Genomic DNA, 20,739 nt, shown 5'->3' on the forward strand with positions numbered 1-20,739 from the left:
GTAATTATCTTTCAAATATAGTATTTCATTCTATCCTGTAAAAGTCCATTTTATTTTACAGGCCCTTATGATATATTACCCAGGGCTATTCCAACAATCTTCAAACTAGTCTTTCCATTTTGGTATTTTCCAATGGACATTAGTCCATTCCATACATTTTACTAAATCAATTTCCTCTCTTGCTTCATCACCAGGAGCAAACAAATCAAGCAAAATACATATACTTTGATACTGAACTTGATATAATTTGGCCATATCTCCATATTACACTATTTCCTTTCCAGAAAACTCTACCTAGTTCTTGTTCTGCCCTTGGAGATACTTCATTCCGCCCTAGCATGTCCTCTCCACTTTCCTCAGTTCTACTTGACCTTCAAGTTTAATTCAAATATGACCTTCTCCATGAGATCAGTGTCATTTCTCTTCATTTTTCCTTCCATCCTCAGTGTCTGCCTGGCATAGAGTAGGCCACTCAGTAATGTTGAATAGCTGAGTAAAGGAAAGCATCCCAGTTCTACATTTGTTTTATTTTGCTCACCTGTGTGTTCCTAGATCTGTGCTCAGCACGTGTAGAATTTCATGTATTTGTTGAATGAATGAATTCTCAGCCAGAGACAGTCTTACAAATTCTAGCTGCATTTCTCTGCACTTTGTCATATTGTCCATTGTATCATAGTTATCTCTCTACATGTTCTGTCCTTACTACACGATGAACTTCTTGAAATTGATATATGTTTACAGCACCCCTAGTATCTGTCACAGGGTCAGACATTAGGGAATTTCAAAACTTTTTAAAAAGACATGAATGATAGTAAATGAATCAATGACTAAATTACAGTCATCTAAACAGTTAAAATGAGTTAGAGTGATATACAATTTATATTTTAATTTAAACAAGTTTGTTCTATAAAACCATGGTGTTTTAGGAAAAATAATTAAAATTCATATGAAGAAAATTGCACGAGGATTTTTTCACAGGATCTTGCATATAAATATAACAGTTATAACTACTACTAATAATTAACGTTACTTTAAGTATGTGCTAAGTTAATGTTCTTTACATATTATCTCCTTTAATCTGCACAATAATGCTATCCTGTAGACACTAGTATTTGTTCTCATTTTACAGATGGGAAAAATTAACCTTAAGGAGGTTAAATACCTTATCCAATATCATAAAACTAGCATAGGATAATACCAGATTTAAAAGCAGTTCTGCATGACTCCAAAACCCAAGCTCTTACAGTGTACATTACTAACTTCATTTTTATTATTTGGTATACACTTGACAAGAAACATTTATTTATTCAAAAGGTATTAATTGATCACCTAATACATGTCTATTCCTATTAATCAGTGGGATACAGCAGAGATTAAACAGACTGATTTCCTGCCTTTATGGAGCTTACCTTTGGGTAGGGGAGACAAACTAATTGAACAAATACATTTATAATATATTAAATGAAAAAAGTAAAGCTAAGTTAGGAGATTATGGATTGTTTCTATTGAGGGTTGGTGGTTTCTATTTTATTTAGAGAAAGGCCTCTCTAATAAGGCTTGAATAAGTGAAGGTGTGAGCCTTACAGATATCTGGGGGCAGGCAGTGTGTTGTAGAAAGAAGAACCCACAAGACTCGAATGGAACTTGCATAGAATGTTCAAAAAAAACAAGGCCAGTGTCGCTTCAATGGAATGAATGAGAGGAGTCTGGTAAGAGCTTAACTTGAAGACTTAATAGGAGAATAGACGGTATGTGAACACTTTGGTCCCTGCAAAGACTGCCTCTTAATCTGAGCCTTGGAGCCAAGATGTGATAGAATCTTATTTCTGCATTAACAGGATCAGTCAGGATGCTGTGTTGAATAAAGATGGTAGAAGCCAGTGTTGAAGTGGGGAGACAGTGAGGAGACTACTGTCATTATTCACACCTCATTATGGGTTAGATCAGGGTAGTAATCTAACAAGATGGCGAGTAGTAGTTGAATTCTATAGATATTTTGAAGGCAATCACAGTAAGTCTTCTTGTGGATTAGATGTGGAATGTGAGAAAAAGAAGAGTCAATGATAATTATAAATTATTGGTCCTGAGTACCTTGAAGAAAGGAATTGTCAGTTATGGGGAAAATTCCAGGAGGAGCAAGACTGTGGTTGGTAATCAGTAGCTCCGTTTTGGACACGTTACTTTTGAGAGGCTTTTAAGCACCCAACTGCAGATGTTGTGTATAAGATTGGATTCTGAGAAGTATAAATGAAAATGTTTGCAGTATGAATATGCTTGAATTTTATAACTTCCCTTTCACAAAAGGAAACAATTCTATAAGCCATTATCAGTGATAAACCATGATGGAAATAAACAAATTTAACACTGCAGTAGAAATGGAAGCCAGCTCATTAATTTGATACTTGTTTTTCATTATTAGGGCATAGAGAGAGGTATAATAAATAAACATAAGATATTTATTAGATATTTACAAGGGCTTTTTCTGATAAAATCTAAAGTCTACTCACCTGAAAGATATATATCTATAGACACAGAGATTTACTGGCTCGAAGATTGATTATCAGTAAATTAAACCTTGTGTTTTTAAAGTCATTTTCATTACTAATTAAACAAAGCTGTCACATTGTTAATTCTTAGATTCCTTAGCTCCTCTGCAAAGTCGATCATTTCTGACTCCACAAGTAATTATCCACCTTTGCTAATGTCAGAGCAATTCTAATTTATTTTTAATTTGAGAAATGAGCGGCTAATGAGAAAGTTTATATCAATATAAACAATCTGAAATAAAAGAGGATATTATGGAAAATTTGGAATTTCTATTTAATAGAAACATTTGGTGTTTCCGTCTCAGGTAAGGTATAGAGGCTTTTGATTTTATAGTCTTTCCTAAAATTAAAATTACATAATTTTAAAAGTGGTTTTCCCTAAAGTGTTAACCAATAAATAAGGGTCATAATGGAATTAAAATATCTGAGTACCTTTCTAAGTTCTGATTGCCCCATACTTCGTCCTCCCTTCACACTCCCCCGCTTGATAAGCATTATCTATTCCTACTACAAGCACAAGGTCCCATTTTCTGGTTGACCATTAACCATTAATAATTGAATCATGATATTTCTTATTCCAAGCTTCCCTTGAAGTAAAAATAAAAGTAATTTCAGACACCTACAAGTGTTAATGTACTAAATGGAATACAACCCAAATAGAATGGCATAGTGAAATAAAACTATAGATATAAGTATAAGCACAGGCTTACTTTTAATTATTTACAAATCTTGTAAAATGTTTGTAAGAGAAACAAGTGACAGTTGTTTTCCAGTGAATTATGATGTTTCTAAATCAAATGCTCCCTTATACCCTTAAGTGGTACCACGTGTTTTTTGATGCCCTCGTGGTTTCAGTAAAGCAGGTAGTACCAATGCAAATGAAATAATAAGCCCAGATTTAGTTGCAACTCTTGTGATGTGGCCTAGTTCAGTGTTTCTCAAAATACAACGTGCCTCTGAGGATATTGCTAAAATGCAGAATCTGTTTTAATAGATTGGATTGGGCACTGAGATTTTGCATTTCTAACAAGCTCTCAGGTGATAGCTATGCCACTTGTCAAGGGCCATGCTCTGAAAAGTAAGGACTAAATCAACACTCCCCAAAGTTTGTCTCACCTAACTTTGAGATAGCTTGTGAAAAAAGACTGCTTTACCAGAAGTGGCGTGTTCTCTTCTCTCTTGGATTTTGTTGAACATTAGCACCAAAAAAATCACTTACTAAGGAAGCAAATGCAGTTTTGTTTTACTGTGGTAAGAAAAACCCACATATCATGATATCTACCCTATTAAATTTTTAGGTGTAGATTACACAGTACAGTTTTTTAATTGTAAGCACAATGTTGTACGGCTGATCTCTAGAAACTTTTTGTCTTGCATAACGAAAACTTTATACCTATTGAACAGTAATTCCTTCTTTCCCCCTCCCCCAGCCACTGGCAGCCACCATTCTACTTTCTGTTTCTATGGGTTTGACTACTTTAGATACTTCATATAATTGGAGTCCAAGACCTATCCACTTCACTATCGAACACTTCAGAACGCTTGGAGCATATATAAGTAATGATCATACGTAAGAATATATTATTTATTGAAAGCAACTGAATTCCTACCAGATCTGCCATTAATGCATGAACAGTTTGGTATGGCATAGTCATGATTATCAAACCTATATTATCACAAAAGACTAAATATTTGTGAAATTTTAAAGTTAAATTTAAAATTTAAAATAAATATTTGGAAATTATAGGCATCATAGTATGGAAGGAAGGAAAACAACTTTTATAGTCAGGTGGACATGAATTTGATTCCCAACTTTGTCTCTTATACGACTTGCACTAATCAACTCAGGTAATATATTGAATCTTTTTAAGCCTCACTTTTCTTTCTCTGCAAAGAGTCTTTTGTAATATCACTGTTATAGAATTTTGATGACAATTAAAAATAACATCATGCCTTATAGGTGGGCACTCAGTATATCAATAAACTGTAGTTCTTTTATGATTATCAATACCAAATGATGAAATATGAGGTTGGTGAATTCCACAAATAATGTGTTTATATTACTACTTAGACTCTGCCTGAACTGGGTCCTCAGTAAATATTATGAAGTAATGTAAAAACTCTACTCTGTGATTAAAATCATGTTTTGACATGCTTTATGAGCTCTTTTTATATTGATTTTTGATAATATGCTTTCAAAATTATTGGCAGATTTACTCTTTGTCTGTACTTCAAGCTGGATAATGGAAAATGTTTTATACCACTTTATTGAATTTACAATGGTTAGAGTAAAGCCACATTAATTAATGCTATGTCATTTTTGCAGGCTAGCAGGAACTGAGACAAAACATATGCCAAACTAAATATAATTATCATTAAAATGGCTCAAGCATGAGAAATAATCAAATGAGTCCTGAATTGTCTTATTCTTGTCAACAAAAGAAGATCATGCTTGTTTGCAAACATGCATTTTAATTGCTTTTCCCCCATTTTCTGAAATACAAGAGGTGTTTTAGGTCCCTATCATATTTTTCAAAACCTACACTGTCATAAATAATGAATCTGACTTTTAAAACTAAGTGATGAATGCTAAAAAAAAAAATCTTATAGGAGGAATACCAGGTGCCCATCTCCCTAAAAAGCAATTACTTTTTCTTTCCAAATATATATTATTATATATATTCAATATCAGTAAGGTTATTATTATTCAATATCAGTAAGGTTTCTGATCAGTCATTCTCTTTAGACTATGAATTCTTTCGTCTAAGCTCAGTGAATCTGGGTTGAATTTAAGGAACAAATTTACCCAAGAAAGAGGTATTTTTACATAGGGATTTTATCCAACTCCTGCTCAGAAGGCCTTGGGTGAGCAGTAGTAAATATTTACCACTAACCCATAGCTGTAAGAAGAGGATCTAAAAAATTAGAGGATAGACAGAAGAGAAAGAAACTGAGAAAAAGTTTTCTATTCTCTAGAAAAAGAGCATAGAAGGAAACTGAAGGTTTTGAAGTAGTAATATAGGAGAAGTGCTGTAATCATAAAAGGCTTGGGGTAGAGTAGATAATTGTAGACATTGATTAGGCCTTCACTTTGATGGACAAGGCATCTGCTCATGTGGTAGGAGCTGAGAGGTACCAATGAGGGAAAGCTAAGACTATATTCTCTGGATATCTGCTGGAATTCAGTTCTTCCAATTCCAATTAAACTATGACAGCTCCCTCAACAGATTTCTGTAAGTGAGAGTCCGATCTACACAGGACATATTCCTAGAAACACAGGCTGATTCTAGAAAATGTAGCCCTTTTCCTAATTTGATCAGGGCTGGTGTTCAGCAAATAGATACTTTTTTGGCTCTATTAGCTATAAATTTATTGAAATACTCCCATGCTGTTTGATAAAAAGCTGAAGCCAGGGTTACCCACATGTCCCTTTTATATGCCTACTCAGCTTCATCTCTGGGTACTTCTGAATTCCTGAAATCAGGCAGATGAAGAGGTGATGTCTGGTACACCAGGACATTCTAATATTCCAGCATTATGGCTGGTTGAACTTCAGACATGTAGGTCCCTGTGCCAAAGCAGTTATCAAATATTTTGGCTGTCGCCCTTGGGGAAGCATATTAATTCTGGACTTTTGAAGGAAAAGGGGCTTCAACATTAATAAAAGCCGGAAATAGGCTCTAGAATGTAAGAATGGGACCAAAAGGGCCCAAAGCAGAATTTTGTCTATTTAGAGTTTGTCTGAGGACCATTAAAACGGGTGTGGCATCATTAAAATGAAGTTAAATTGGAAGCATATCTCAATTCATGAACTTAGATTACAGCCATACTAAGGAGAAAAAGCAGTTATAATATTTTTTTCTGTTATGTTGTCTTGGCCATTTACAAATACAACGAGTCATTCTTTTTTTTCTAACTAAGGTATTGTATTTCCAGTCAGTTTTAAAAATCAACATTCCCCAACTCATCTCCTGTCACTTCCTGAATTACAAAGCAAAATTCAGCCCTCTAGCCATGTTTGAACTTGATGAACTCTTTCATCAAGATACCTTGGCCCATGCTGCCTCTTCTTCCTGGAATATCTGTCACCTTTTATTACACCAGTGACCCTTTCAATCTTCCAAAGTCAAATCAAATGACATCTCCAATGTATATTCTCTACACATGGGATGTTTTACCTAACATAGGCATAGTACAAATATATGACAAATGAATTTTTTTAGACAAACTTTTTAAATAACTTTTACAAACTTTAAAGAGGAGGAGAAATGCATCTGTCTTTTTAGCATTACTTGTCACATTTCATTCAAAGAATAATGCTTCTAAAGTATTTTAAAAGAAGAAAATTGTCTGAGTGAGAAATTAGACTGACCTACCTTATTATACTAAATAGTGAGTTTTAAGTGATTTTGGAATGAAAACTCCTTTTTCTTTCTAGTTATTGCTTTTTCATGCAATTGTCAACTTTCTATATGTCTGTTTACATTTCAGACTAATGTTGTATGAATAAATATAAAAGTTCTAACTCTATGACCTGAATGAATCACTTCTCAAGTAAAATACAGACACCCTTCTGGAGAATGCCATTAAGTTAATTACAGTGCATTTCATAATTGAATAGACCCTGTTTCCCTTTATAATATAAAAAGTTAATTAATAGATATACAAGATAGAATTTTACTATCATAAGGTCTTTTTTTACTTACCTAAAAATAGTTTAAATTAACACTAAAATTGTATGTAGTATACTTTTATCAAAGAGTAAAGGGGCATGTTTTAAAATATAGTGAGGTTAGCGTGGAGTGATAAAACTAACAACCATGTTTTAGATATTTTTTCGTATAGCAAAGATTTTTGATCTTATATTTTTCATCTTGTATCACAGACATATTACACACTAAATGCTATAATTTTGTGAGGGATAAAATATGATCTATTCTCTTAGTCGACTTACATCTAGCAATGAAACCCCACAGATACAAAGTTGATAAAGTTTATAAAATAATAATACATAACAAATTCTAAGTGACAGGCACTATTTTAAGTGACCTGGGTAACAATAGGACTTGGTGGATACTCACAGTAACTCTATGAGTCAGGTGCCATTCATATCTCCGTTTTACAGATGAGAAAAATGAGATACAGAGATAAGAGTTGATTTGCCCAAGATCACTTGATAGTAAGTGATTGATCTGGGATACAAAGCCAAGCAGTGTAGCTCCAGAGTCTGTCTAGCTACAGTTTTATATCAGACATGAAAAGAGGAGGACCTCATCCACCAGAATGATGATTGCAAGAGAAGTTTCCAGACAGCAAGAGGAATCAGAACAGGGTTTTGAAGAATGAAAACATTGGGGTTGATGAAGATCGTAAGTATGTGGCAGAGAAGGAAAAGGGCGGTAGCCATAAGTAAAGGAATTATAAGAACAAAGAAATAAAGTTTGGAAAATATGACATATATTCCAGGGATCATAAACAGGGTAGTTAGACTAGACAAGAGTTTTTATTTAGAACTGTGAGGAAGATGAATATGTTTGCAGTGCTTTGCTGGATATTATTATTTGGCACTTTATGTCATTACCTCTATTAAAATAAAATTCATCCTTAAACTCATTTTCTACATAAATTGATTTTGGTATTGAAAATTATGGGTTTTTGAATCTTTATCATTCTTGTGATACTTTCTTCTCACTGACCCAATTTAGTATATACTAAGATATCATCATGTCATGAATTTACTTGCTACTCAAAGAGGACTATTTTTTTTAACAGATGTATATAATTTGGACAACAATAAAAAACTTTCAGGTAAACTTTTCCTAGATAAGAGTACAAAATCTAAAAGCAACAGTTTATACCACTGTGTTCTTTTCAGGTAAACCAGTGATGATAGTGACAGAGTATATGGAAAATGGCTCTTTAGATACATTTTTAAAGGTAAGATATGAGACAAATGTAACTATTCAAAGTGTTATTCATATATTGACCATGATGTTGAAGTTGAAATCCAGCCACTTTAAAGCTAAATTTTAAATAGAAATATCTGGAGTCAGGATAATTATACTACAAAAATTAACTTTGGTTTGAAAATTATCCACTTCAGAAAATGTATACAAATCCAAATTATGTGTCTCTACAGTTTTATTTAAGTGTATGTTAATGTGCCCCCCCCAAAAAAAATAAAAGAGAGAAGGAAGGAAGGAGGAAAGGAAGTAAGGAAAGGAGAAAAAGAGAAGCTTTTATAGGTACTTAACTCTCTCTGAAGTAAGTCAGACAGAGAAAGACAAATATCATATGATATCGCTTATATGTGGAATCTAAAAAAATGGTACAATTGAACTTATTCACAAAACAGAAATAGAGTCACAGATGTAGAAAACAAACTTATGGTTACCAGGGGAGGAAATGGGGGGAGGGGGGATAAGTTGGGAGATTGTGATTGACATATACACACTACACTACTATGTATAAAATAGATAACTAATAAGGACCTACTGTATAGCACAGGGAACTCTACTCAATACTCTGTAATGGCCTATATGGGAAAAGAATCTAAAAAAAAGTCAACATATGTATATGTGTAACTGATTCACTTTTCCATACAGCAGAAACTAACACAACATTGTAAATCAACTATACTTCAATAAAAATTAAAAAAAAAAAGTACTTAACTCTCTCAAAGTATATAATATCAGGCAGAATAAGGAAAATGTCTAAAAAGTCCATGAAAATCATCTATATTAATGAAAGAGTCAAATAGACTCATAACTCATCTGAGGGCCAGTCACTACTTATACCAGCAGAGTCATTATGTGATAACAGACAGTAGCCAATGTTGTCAGATCTTCTGGATTTTAGGAAAAGATTGTATTTTTAAATACGCAAGTCTTCAAATTTTAAACGTTGGCAATTCATTTTATTAATAAATAGCATGTGCTAGACAATGTAACATGTTTGCAGGCCTGATTAAACCTGTAGTCTGGCAGCTTTTCACTTTCAATATAGCAACTATTGCTATTGATTAAAAGTAATGGGACAGTGGCATTAATGACAATTATAAGAAGGGCCTGTGCATTGAATATGACAGGGGTCCACTGACAAGGCAAACTTCCCTTTCAATCTCCAGCCTCTACCAGACTCTGCTGCCAAATTTCTTATACATATATTTAAGTTCTTCAGTCTCTTAAGGTCACATCATTCCTTTATTTCAAAATAAGCATCAGTTGAGCCTTGTTCTGTGTGTCTGCACCAAGTCCAGTGCCCTTGACAAAGACAGCAAGCTTCCAAGAAATGCTAACATTCTCCTGGTCATTGTTCAGTCCCTCCCTCCCCCATCTGCTACTGCAGATTCTCCCTTACTTCCTCTGGCCACTTCTTCCTTACCCCAATACGCCTATCCAGCCAGCTTCTTTTAAATCACTTCAAAAATGTGCAGTGTTAACCCAAGGCAGGCACTAGGTTGAAGTGATGAAAACACTCCTCTGATGACTGAGAATAAAGGATTACAATGTAGAAAAGAGCAACGATAAGTGAGATTTTATCAAGGGCTCTCAAAGCCTTTATCTGCTTTGACCAAGCAGAGGACTGTTACGCATTATCAAGTTAACTATCTATTGCTTAACTTTTTCCATTCTCCTTCAGATAGAAATTACATATGAATTTGGTAGTAGTATATATTAATTTGGGGATTGAAGGAAGATCCTTTCATATTTTCCCTTAGTGATTGGGGTTGTAGGACTAATATTTCTGTATAATCCTTACAGAAAAATGACGGGCAGTTCACTGTGATCCAGCTGGTTGGTATGCTGAGAGGCATTGCTGCAGGAATGAAGTACCTTTCTGACATGGGCTATGTGCATAGAGACCTTGCTGCCAGAAACATCTTAATCAATAGTAACCTTGTGTGCAAAGTGTCTGACTTTGGGCTTTCCAGGATACTGGAAGATGATCCTGAGGCAGCCTACACCACTAGGGTAAGAGCTAACAGAATGAATTTCTGAAATACTAGACTAGAGACATTTAATATTTAAAGATTTTAAAGGAAATAGAAAAAAGAAAAAGAAAGAAAGAAAGAAAAGAAAAAAGAAAGAAATTCTTCCAATATAGGAAGAAAGAGAGAGAAAAAGGGGAAGGTGGATTAAAAAAATCCAGATAACTCTCCTTGTTAGGTATCAGAAAATTCAAATATTAAATTCAGATAAGCCAAGTATTCACTTTATGAGTCTTAGTAGTTCATTTTTTCCTTGCAGATACTGAAAATAAAAAGTTTGAGTTCAGAGTGGATACAACTCATAAAAATCATATAGAGTATTAAACATAAAAGAAAAAGTTAAAGAGAGAATCTCCTGCATTAAAAGCAATAAATATATTATATATACATATATTAACATTACTGGCGGTATTTTAATGCCTAATTTCTTTTATACTATGTAAACTGTTAAGCCCACATCTATGGAAAATTGGTCACTAATTCACATTGTCATAATTAGCATAAATCAACACCCTTTTCCAGCAAAGTAATTGCTTCCTGAATTGCTGTTGTATAATTGACAGTTTTTTCTGTGGAAAACTGTGGGAATTGATGCAACAGAATTTTCTGGACAGTCTATGTATTGCACTTCTGGAGTTTTAATCCCTTTTAATAAACTACATTTGTTTAATTCTAAATCTTCTGAAGGGCATCAAGATATCCTCAATGTTTAAACTTCTTATGAAGACAGGAATTTATCATTATATCTTTTTCACTATACAATGTGGCTAACTTTTGTTTCAATGCAGAATACTTTTGTCATCTCTTATTCTTATGATAGATGTTACACATTTTCTTATTTAATTCAACGTTTTAAAATTACTTCTACTCATAGTCTAACAATAAACTATTTATAGATTATAAGGCTGTTTTTTTTCATTGTTGCATTGTGACTTATGGATAGTTAAGGATTATACTATGCTGAAGATCATGAGTAACTTATCTAAGCAAACAAAGCCTTCAAATTGTCAGCTTAATAAATCAATAAATTAATTGGTGGAATATCCCTTTCCTTCTAGACCTAATTATTATTGTCATTATTTGAGTTAAATGAAACCTCAATTAGGAATTCTCCTGGGATTAGAGTTACACTTAATAAACTTGGCCTAAGCAAGATTGGGGTTATAGAAAAATCCATTCCCAGCATGATTGGTTGGTGTCTCAGTTAAATGCATAAAATAAATTTGTCAAGGTCTGTGTGAATGTGTCGTGCTGGTGGAGAGGGAGGGGGAAAGGAGCCAGAGATCCTGAGACCCTCAAGACTTACTCCTGGGAAATGGGGTGTGGCAGCACTTCGTGGAAAATCCATATACTGAGAGATGAGCCAATAAGGGAACTTCAGATAATATTGATGTCCAATATGATGGTCAGAGGACCAGGAGAAAATTTCTAGGCTGAAGTTAAAAGTAATCGACAAATTACAATTTCAAGAAGAATTGTAGTAATTATAGATGATCCCAGTGCCACATAGCCAGGCCTAATGATGTGATCTTGCCTATGAATAATTAATTAACAAAAGTTATGTTTCAGGAAAGTCTTCTCAATGTGGTGCTACCATAAGGAGCAAATAATTCAAACTTAGTTTCAATAATTCAAACTAACATCAACTCAGAACAATTTTAAGCATTACATGAAATTGTTATTTCTTCATATATCCTGAAACTTTGGTTCATAAAGAAAGTTTAAGTCCCATTTTTTCTAGTATGTGAATTAATTTTTTTTTCTTCCTGCAAAACAGGAAGGCATATATTAGTCTTTTTACAGGAAAATACTCAAAACACACACTTCTCTCTTTCTCTCTTTTAAAATATATTTGCTTATAGATGAAATGTTTGGTTGCATTGATTTTTCTTCTTTTAAAAATGAGGAGAAAAAAGTTTACCCTGAAAGGGTTGGGATATAAAAGTATTATCTTGTAAACTAGGAGAAAACTTACCAAATCATTGTTTTTATCATGTAAAAACCCCAAACTTGATAATGTTGTAAGTTTTCCCCCGTAATCTAATTTTAATAATTTTTAATTTGGTTGAATCTCATTTAGATACTTACCTTTTAGGTTAAAAACAAAACAAAACAAAACAGTTTGACCAAACACACACAAAAATATGACAATGGGAAATAAGAGAAATCAAGTCTAAAAGAAATTGCACGGTGTCAGGAGAAAGTATAACTAAGTTTTTAATATATCTGATTTTCATGCTTGTCTTATTAACTTTTAAACTTCTCATGGTTACATTCAGCAATCAAGACTTTCTATTTACAGTCCCTATATTAAAGGAAAAAAGAACCCTGGGAATTTGAGTCCTTTACTTTCTGTTAGAAAGTCATGAAAGTATACCTTATTGATTTGCCTGACTGCCTGCTTTCCCCACTTAGAGCTGCCATCCTGATACTGTAATTGAGATGTGGGTCCTGTATGTGTTCCAGTAGTCAAACAGAATTTAAACTAGAAAGAGTCCAGACAGCCAATTAGTAGTCAGCCTACAAGTGCTTATGGGCTGAGATATGTGAAAAGAGACTGTATGCTGTCAAACAGATTCACTTAAAAATGCTACATCTCTTTCTAGATCTTTTCAGTGAGGAAGCAGTATCCCTAGATACATTTGAAGTATGTGGGAATTTTTTTCTTCTTTTTCAATTGTAGGGAGGCAAAATTCCAATCAGATGGACTGCCCCAGAAGCTATAGCTTTCCGAAAGTTTACCTCTGCCAGTGATGTCTGGAGCTATGGGATCGTGATGTGGGAGGTTGTGTCTTACGGAGAGAGACCCTACTGGGAGATGACCAACCAAGATGTAAGTATGGAACTACTCCCCCTAAAGTTTGAATTGAAACAGTTAGTTCTCTGAGTCGGGAGACTATATATATATGTGTGTGTGTGTCTATACATATATATATATATTTCTGAAAATGACAGTTGCTTAAAAAAATGAAATACTCTTTGCTTAACCTCTGATCTGTTTTGTTGTTATAAAATCCTTTATGCAGAAACTCAAAATAAGTTAGTACAAAGGAAAGCAAGTTACTGTTATATAAAAGCTTTCCAGACAGTTCTAGCAGCACTGTAGTGCTGTGTCACTCATTTTATGTCAGTATCATTTTCAAAAATGAAGAAAGAGCCATCAAAGAATGAATGCTGACAGACAAGTTTTTATGACATGCACTTGATAAAGGGAGCTAAAACTCCAAACCAAAAGGGTGAATGATATTGATTTAATAGTGGATGCTCTTGGAGGATAAAAAGAAATAATCTGTTTCTTTACATTAAAAAAAATGTAGGAAGAGTAATATTGTCGATTTAATTTGGGAAAAAAAAAACAGATTTTTTTCCCACATGGAGAAATAATTCAGGCTTAGGATAATAGAATCCTGGAATTAAAGAAACCATGAAAGAATCTTCTATTCAAGTTCAGGATGCTGCCTGACTACATGGCTCTTTGGTTTTTGCCTTTGTAATTTTCCATCGTTACTATTCAATATAGCCCTTTCTATTTTGGATTGCATTGAAATTTGATATTTTTTCTTCAAATAATTATAAAAGCTATCTTTTATTGAGCCCTTACTATATGCCATACTCTGTTGTAAATGATTTACCAACTAATAGCTCATTACTTCTTTATATAAAAACCAGTATAATGAACAGTCTTAACTAAATACCATGCTGATTTAAAACATTTCTTTTTTTCTCCAATTATTTCTTTCATCCATGCTCTGCAAAATCTCTTGCTCCTATGCCTTCAGGGATTATTAGACAGGTGCTTTAGCTCTCCAGCTGCATTTTGGTGAATCAACAGTACCATGCCAGTAATTGACTCACTTTCAGATATAAAAATCCAAGTCCAATCTAAATCAGAGTCAATCCTATATCCATTTCAAAGTGTTTTCCACAACTGCAGGGCCAACCTGACCCTAAGTAGCAAGATTGGGAAGGAAGAATTGTCAGATTCTTGCTTTCCTCTCTGCAAGGTCCTTAAAGAGGAGGATGTACTCCAACTGAGATGTCACAGAGTTCCTCGCGCTTGCTGCCTGCTCCCCACCTCACAGCCTCTTATGGTACCTTACACATGTCTGCTTCGCCTGAGGAAAGCACATCCTTGTTTGATGTTCTACCAGTTTTCCCTCTTTTAGATACTATTGCAGGCTGCCCCAGCCATCCTGCCTTCTTCAGATTTCCCCAGATGAGAAGGCAGGGTCACCCTGCGGCTTTCCCAAGAAATATTTCACAGCATTCTTCTCGGATAGCAATAATAAATTAGGCTGATGGATTCTCTCCTCTCAACAAGCATACTGCAAGGCAGTGAGTCTCCCTTTCTTTTAGTCATCTAAAATTGCTACAACTAGTTTTCTTTTGCCCTGTTCGATTGACCTAGTGAAGGGATGCTGACCTATGTTTCTCTAAATTTGAGAGAACGTAGTATCTATTGTCTTCAACTTTATGATTTTAGGGGTAGGACTATGGCCAAAGTATTGAACTCTTGTCACACATTTAACAACCCATTAGAGAGATATTATTTCTGTCTGGCTGTTAATAAACTGAAACTTAAGAGATTAAATGATTTTCTTAATGCCACAAAAATAATAAAAGTTATACCAGAAATTTCAACCTGGTTCTCCAAAATTTTAATATCTAACCACTATACTGTTTCCAATTGAATCAATGTTTACATCCTCCCTTTCATTTCCAACCAGTGAGCCTAGATCAACCTTCTAATTGAATATAAAATATTCAATTCAATATATAATGATTACTATGCATTAATCTAGCCTAGACAAAGACCAGACCTATTTGCTACTTGCTACTCTCCAGATAAATGCCGAATGCTAACTTGAGATGTATGGTTTGGCTTCTGACTTCTCTCAAGGCTCATTTCAATGCCATTTTTTCCTTTAGTTTTTGTGAAAGTATTTTATTCTGTAATGCCAGCAAGCCTGCTCCCTTCACTCAAGGAAAACATTTACCCCTTAGTTGCCTAGTGTTATAACTCCTTCTCACTTGAGATATTTTGAATTCTGATTCCATCACTAGGAATTATTAGTCTTTCCCAACTATGTATATAATATGTGTAGCATTATTATTCACATTATTGGAAATTGTGCCTGATATAGCTGTTATCTGTCACAAATAAAATGATAGATCAAAGTAGAACATAATGCTAGGTGAATGCTCGTAAGTGTTTCTACTGATCTGGACTGTGCTTGGTCATGCTTCTGGGGATTGGCTGATCGATACTGGTAAACCTTGGCTCTGCTCCACACGGCCCTCATCTTCTTTCAGAGACCAGCAGGCTAGCCTAGATATGAGCTCATTTTCCCCATGGCTGAAGGGTGAGAATAAACCCAGCCTGCAACATTCCATCGTCCAATCCCATAATCAGAGGATCAGTCCACTCACACTGCTCATTTTGAATGGACAATATAAAGATATATGGAAAAGGACATAGAAACAAAGAGGTGTGATGGATTGGCAACAGATATTTTTCCTGATTTCAGCCATTTGAGAGCCTTGATACTTTTGCAGATAACTTTATTTCAAACTATTTAGAAAAATACAAGGAAGTGCTAATATTTTTAGGGCATAATAAAAATAAAAACTAATATTTTGGCATTGGCTGGGTTTTCCAAGAATCTAAATGAGGTTTACAGAAAAATGTTATACAGTTAAAGATCTTTCTAAAATGTCTGCCTTTAATAGAAGGTCCAATACATGCTTTGCATTTTCTCAGCAAGTTTACTAGCATTAGTGGCATTTAGTTTCTAGATATGGCATTAAATTTGGTATGCCTCAATTTCCATCAAAATTTGTATCTAAGAAACATGACAGATCTACTGTATTTGAAAATCATGATCATTGAATATTTCTTTTGAAAAAAGATTCTCAGAAAGCAAAATAGAAGTACTGATTTGGCAGTTTTGAATGATGTATCCCATCATCTCTACATTCCAGATACTGATTCTAAAAAGGCTTTGCCACCATGAAAATGTTACATTACCAAGACATGCAAAATAATCTAAATCTCTCAGAGGAGACCTTCCACTGTGTCAGAGGGATAGAATGCTGCAGTAGGTTTTTTCTGATTTAGGATTGCCTCTGTTACCACAGAGAAAAGCCATAACCACACATAATAAAAATAAACTAAAATGACTAAGATGATTTTAGGTACATATCAGACCATGAACTCTGATTCAAGCTTGGGAAGCTAAGATAACATCCTGTAGTCAGTAGAGCTTCTTTATTTATAGCAAACATTTTAAATCTCAACATTTTTCAGAACTTAAAATAAAAAACAAGAAGAGATGTCATTGTATTGCATTTTTATATTTAGTGACAATGTCTTTCTCTTGTATTTATTCAGAAATGTATGGGGCTTCCCTGGTGGCGCAGTGGTTGAGGGTCTGCCTGCCAATGCAGGGGACACGGGTTCGGGCCCTGGTCTGGGAGGATCCCACATGCCGCGGAGCGGCTGGGCCCGTGAGCCACAATTGCTGAGCCTGCGCGTCTGGAGCCTGTGCTCCGCAACAAGAGAGGCCGCAATTATGAGGCCCACGCACCGCGATGAAGAGTGGCCCCCACTTGCCGCAGCTGGGGAGGGCCCTCGCGCAGAGACGAAGACCCAACACAGCCATAAATAAATAAATAAATAAATAAAAATTAAAAAAAAAAAAAAAGAAATGTATGAATACATAGTGTATACTAAGTACATAAATTACAAAATGTTTTAAAAACTCAAAATGTTTTAAGTAATCTGTTTTAAAAATTTTTTTTAGGCATTCAGGTTTCTAGTACCATTTCTGTCAGCCTAAATATGACCTTTAAGGCAGCAAAAGCTTTGACTCCAGAAGGATGTGAACTCACTTTGTGCTGGGTTTGCCTCTCTTCCTCTAACAATTTTTTGTTTCAGTTTCTGATGGAATAGAATGATGTATATATGTGTATATGTATATAATATTGCTGGAATTTTTAATGGTAAAACAAAAAGGAATATTTTATGGTAACACACAGCATGTTGTAATTAACTAAAGTATGAGAAATTTAGTTCTCATCCAAGCACTGCAAATTACCAAGATTTGACAGTGAGCAAATTATTCTTAGTCTCAGTGCAGTAATGTCTAAAATGAGCCTATTGGACAAATGATTATTGGTCTTCTAAGATAGTATTGGTCTTCTAAGGATAATGCTGCCCTTGAATGCAAGTAATTAGTTTAGGGACTGGTAGGTAACCTCATGGAAATTCTTACCCCTTTGGAAAAAATGAGATGTAAAGAAATATCAATACTGCAGCCTAAAATTCCTATACCTTGTTGTTTAAAAACAACTAAAACACAAATCTGAAATTGAAAGAATAGAATCATCTTTGATTCTATAACTCTCGGTCAGTTTCAATGATTATAAAGGGAATGGACTTGAACAAATTTCCAAGATCTCTTTAATCTCTGGAATTCTATTGATCTAAGATTGATATACAAAGAAAAAAGACATACTCAGTACATTTTTAATAGCTATTGGAGACAGAAAAAATATCCTAGGAAGAAAATTGGTCTATCTGGAACTATTTCTATGGCATTTGAGATAATTTCCAGGACCATATTATTAAACTCTAGTCACTTTGGGGGAAGCTTCATATCTCATAGTAACTAAAGGACTCATCTGTGAAATTTTGAGTAAACACCAAGCAACACAGGCACTCACACTCTATATAGAACCTAATTCATCAGAACACACAGCTGATGCTCAAAGTTTCCCTTCAAATTTCCTGCCACTCACTTATCCAGCCTACACTTTCACACCTCCTGTGATAAAGAATGCACTATCTTCCAAAATAGCTCATTTTAATTCTGGGTATTAATTTTTTTCTTATGGTGCAAGAAATCTGATTCCGTGAGGTAATATCCATACCTGTCCCAAATTATTTTCTTGGGAGGTAATTATTTCTCATTTCAATAGTGTGACTCAGCACCAGGATAGAAAGACCACATATCTGCATGCCAGAGAGACTTAAATGTGAATCTTTCCACTGCCACTTGTTACTTATGTGAACGTGGGCAGTAGTTAACCTTCTGGAATGTCACGTGTTTCACTTGTAAAATGTGTATAATGATTTCTATTTTGCAAATATGTGTTAAAAATGAATGTAGATAATATACATACAATTTGCATCTTAGTACCTATGATACCAATGAGCCTTGGCTAGTCTAGATCCTCCAAGAAGCCTATGCCATGAGGAAGTTACATACACATTAGTATTATTAAAGAGAATTGCTTGTGAGGACAAACATGAAGGGATGAGAGGAAGCTGGGAGAGATGTCAGACTCTGATACAAATCTGACCCCAGGTAGAGTAGAGATCGAAGGAAAGATGATTGGAGGCAAGCATCTGAGGCTGAAGTGCACTTCTAAGAGAGGTTGCCAAGGCCGCCAAGGAGTCCTCAAGCCAGCATTGCCTGTCATAGGAGTCTCATAGGAATGTGCCTATCTTATCACTACCATATTCTGTAACTGACTGGGAGTAACCTATGTAAAGCATGGCCTTGGTGTAAATGTGATGATGGATTTTAGAGGTTTTAGGGTTAAGGACTGTAGATCAATTTCCATCCCTGCAGGTGAAGATATGAGAGACAGGTTCTCGAGGTTGCTATGCTCCACCCCTTTTGCAACACAGAACAACTTTTCCACACAGGTTCAGGAAGCATCTGTTCCATGGTTCTGTGGGGTTTTCCTTCTGAAGGGAAATTCAGCAGAGGCAGGTTATGGACTGAACTGCAACCTCTGTAGCTTCAGCTGATCTCAGGACCTCATCTGGTCCTTAGCCTCTCCCTCCTCCTCTCTCCATTCTGACTTCCCATCACCAACAACCTGGCAGATCATTGTGGCTTAACTAGTAGATGAAATCAATCCTTCACTCTTGGGGGGGGGGGGCGGTCAGCATTTTCTGGCCACAGCTGTTATAAAGGAGTAACAAGAGAGCCCCTTAGAGTATTACCTGGATTCCACACAAATTTCTCCCCACCCCAACTGTGTGAAAACAGCTCAAATGCCTCCTGCTGTTCAGTATCAATAACCTTGGCCATGATGGTGACTCACCTTCTCTTGTGCTTGTACCTGGGCACAAGTAGTCCAAAGTGCCTGGTGACAGCTATAACCGTTTGTCGCCTTGCAAGAGCTACTGGGAATGAAGCACAATATAGAAGTTTCTGAGTTAATTGATTTAATACATAAATTGCATCCTGAATAATGACATCTACTCCTATCAAAGTGTTGCCTCCATGTTGGTGCTTCAGCTGTGCCTTTAAAAAGCCTTCCAGCATTCTGTGAGGCTAGTCGCTTCTGGATGATGAACTATGTGTAGTGGTTGCTGGAACCAGCACATATCAGCTGGTGAATTTTCAGAACATTTCTACCTGAATGAGATTATGTTGGTAGCTTGCAGTTGACATGGAGCGAGTATTTATATCAGATAAGTGAGAAAATGTTATAAATCTGTTTTCCCCGCAAGAAGAGCCAGTTGTTAAATATTTAGGAACACATCACTAAGTATGCAATAAGCTCACACATCCTTCACTATGAGGTGGATATTCTAGTTAGGGTATATGCTCGTTGGCAGTCCATGTTTGTGGATCAAGCATTCCAACCTTATAATGCTAGCTGAGGCTCTGTGGGTAAAAGCAAACCAGAATGGGTATATGTATCTGAAAAATGAACCCATGACCCTTGCATGATGGAAAGGGCCCAATAGAGTCACCACCCAGTGAAGAGTGCCTTATTAGGTGCTCAGTGTTGGGTTTTATGTATTGGAAGGAAAGGCAGCATTCTTTAAATTGTGTTCAGACTATTGATTTACATGTCAATGCCAAGAAAATGCATAGCTTATGATAATATTTCAGATATAGAAATCTGAAACGGTGCCAGATTGTCTGTAAAAATTCTGGTTGTCTTATTATTTTTATTTTTTCTCTCTTTTCTTGCATTCATCTCAACCACCTCAATTAACAAAGGTAATCGTAATAACAAAGTCAATTGAGATAATGACTCATTGGCCATACATTATAAATTGTATGGTAAAATGAACAACCTAAATTGCACTTTGGCAGATTTTCAGCATTTCACAAACCACCAGAGTACTAATGCCATTCATTTCTCCCCCAAGCTATGAAAGGAACAATAGGTAAA

The 20,739-nt window shown here is 35.1% G+C and overlaps 1 protein-coding gene across 5 annotated transcripts in view; it reads left to right on the plus strand.

Moving 5' to 3' along the window:
- EPHA5 (EPH receptor A5) overlaps positions 1–20,739 on the plus strand; it is a 313,487-nt gene that overhangs the window by 275,563 nt on the left and 17,185 nt on the right. For all 5 annotated transcript variants that reach the window (XM_007193544.2, XM_057547286.1, XM_057547285.1 and 2 more), the window contains 3 exons: positions 8,422–8,483; positions 10,310–10,519; positions 13,220–13,369. In XM_007193544.2, coding sequence (XP_007193606.1) covers positions 8,422–8,483; positions 10,310–10,519; positions 13,220–13,369 — 422 coding nt within the window. The remainder of the gene's footprint in view (positions 1–8,421; positions 8,484–10,309; positions 10,520–13,219; positions 13,370–20,739) is intronic.

Source organism: Balaenoptera acutorostrata, chromosome 5, assembly GCF_949987535.1.
Source record: "Balaenoptera acutorostrata chromosome 5, mBalAcu1.1, whole genome shotgun sequence".
Lineage (NCBI taxonomy): Eukaryota > Metazoa > Chordata > Mammalia > Artiodactyla > Balaenopteridae > Balaenoptera > Balaenoptera acutorostrata.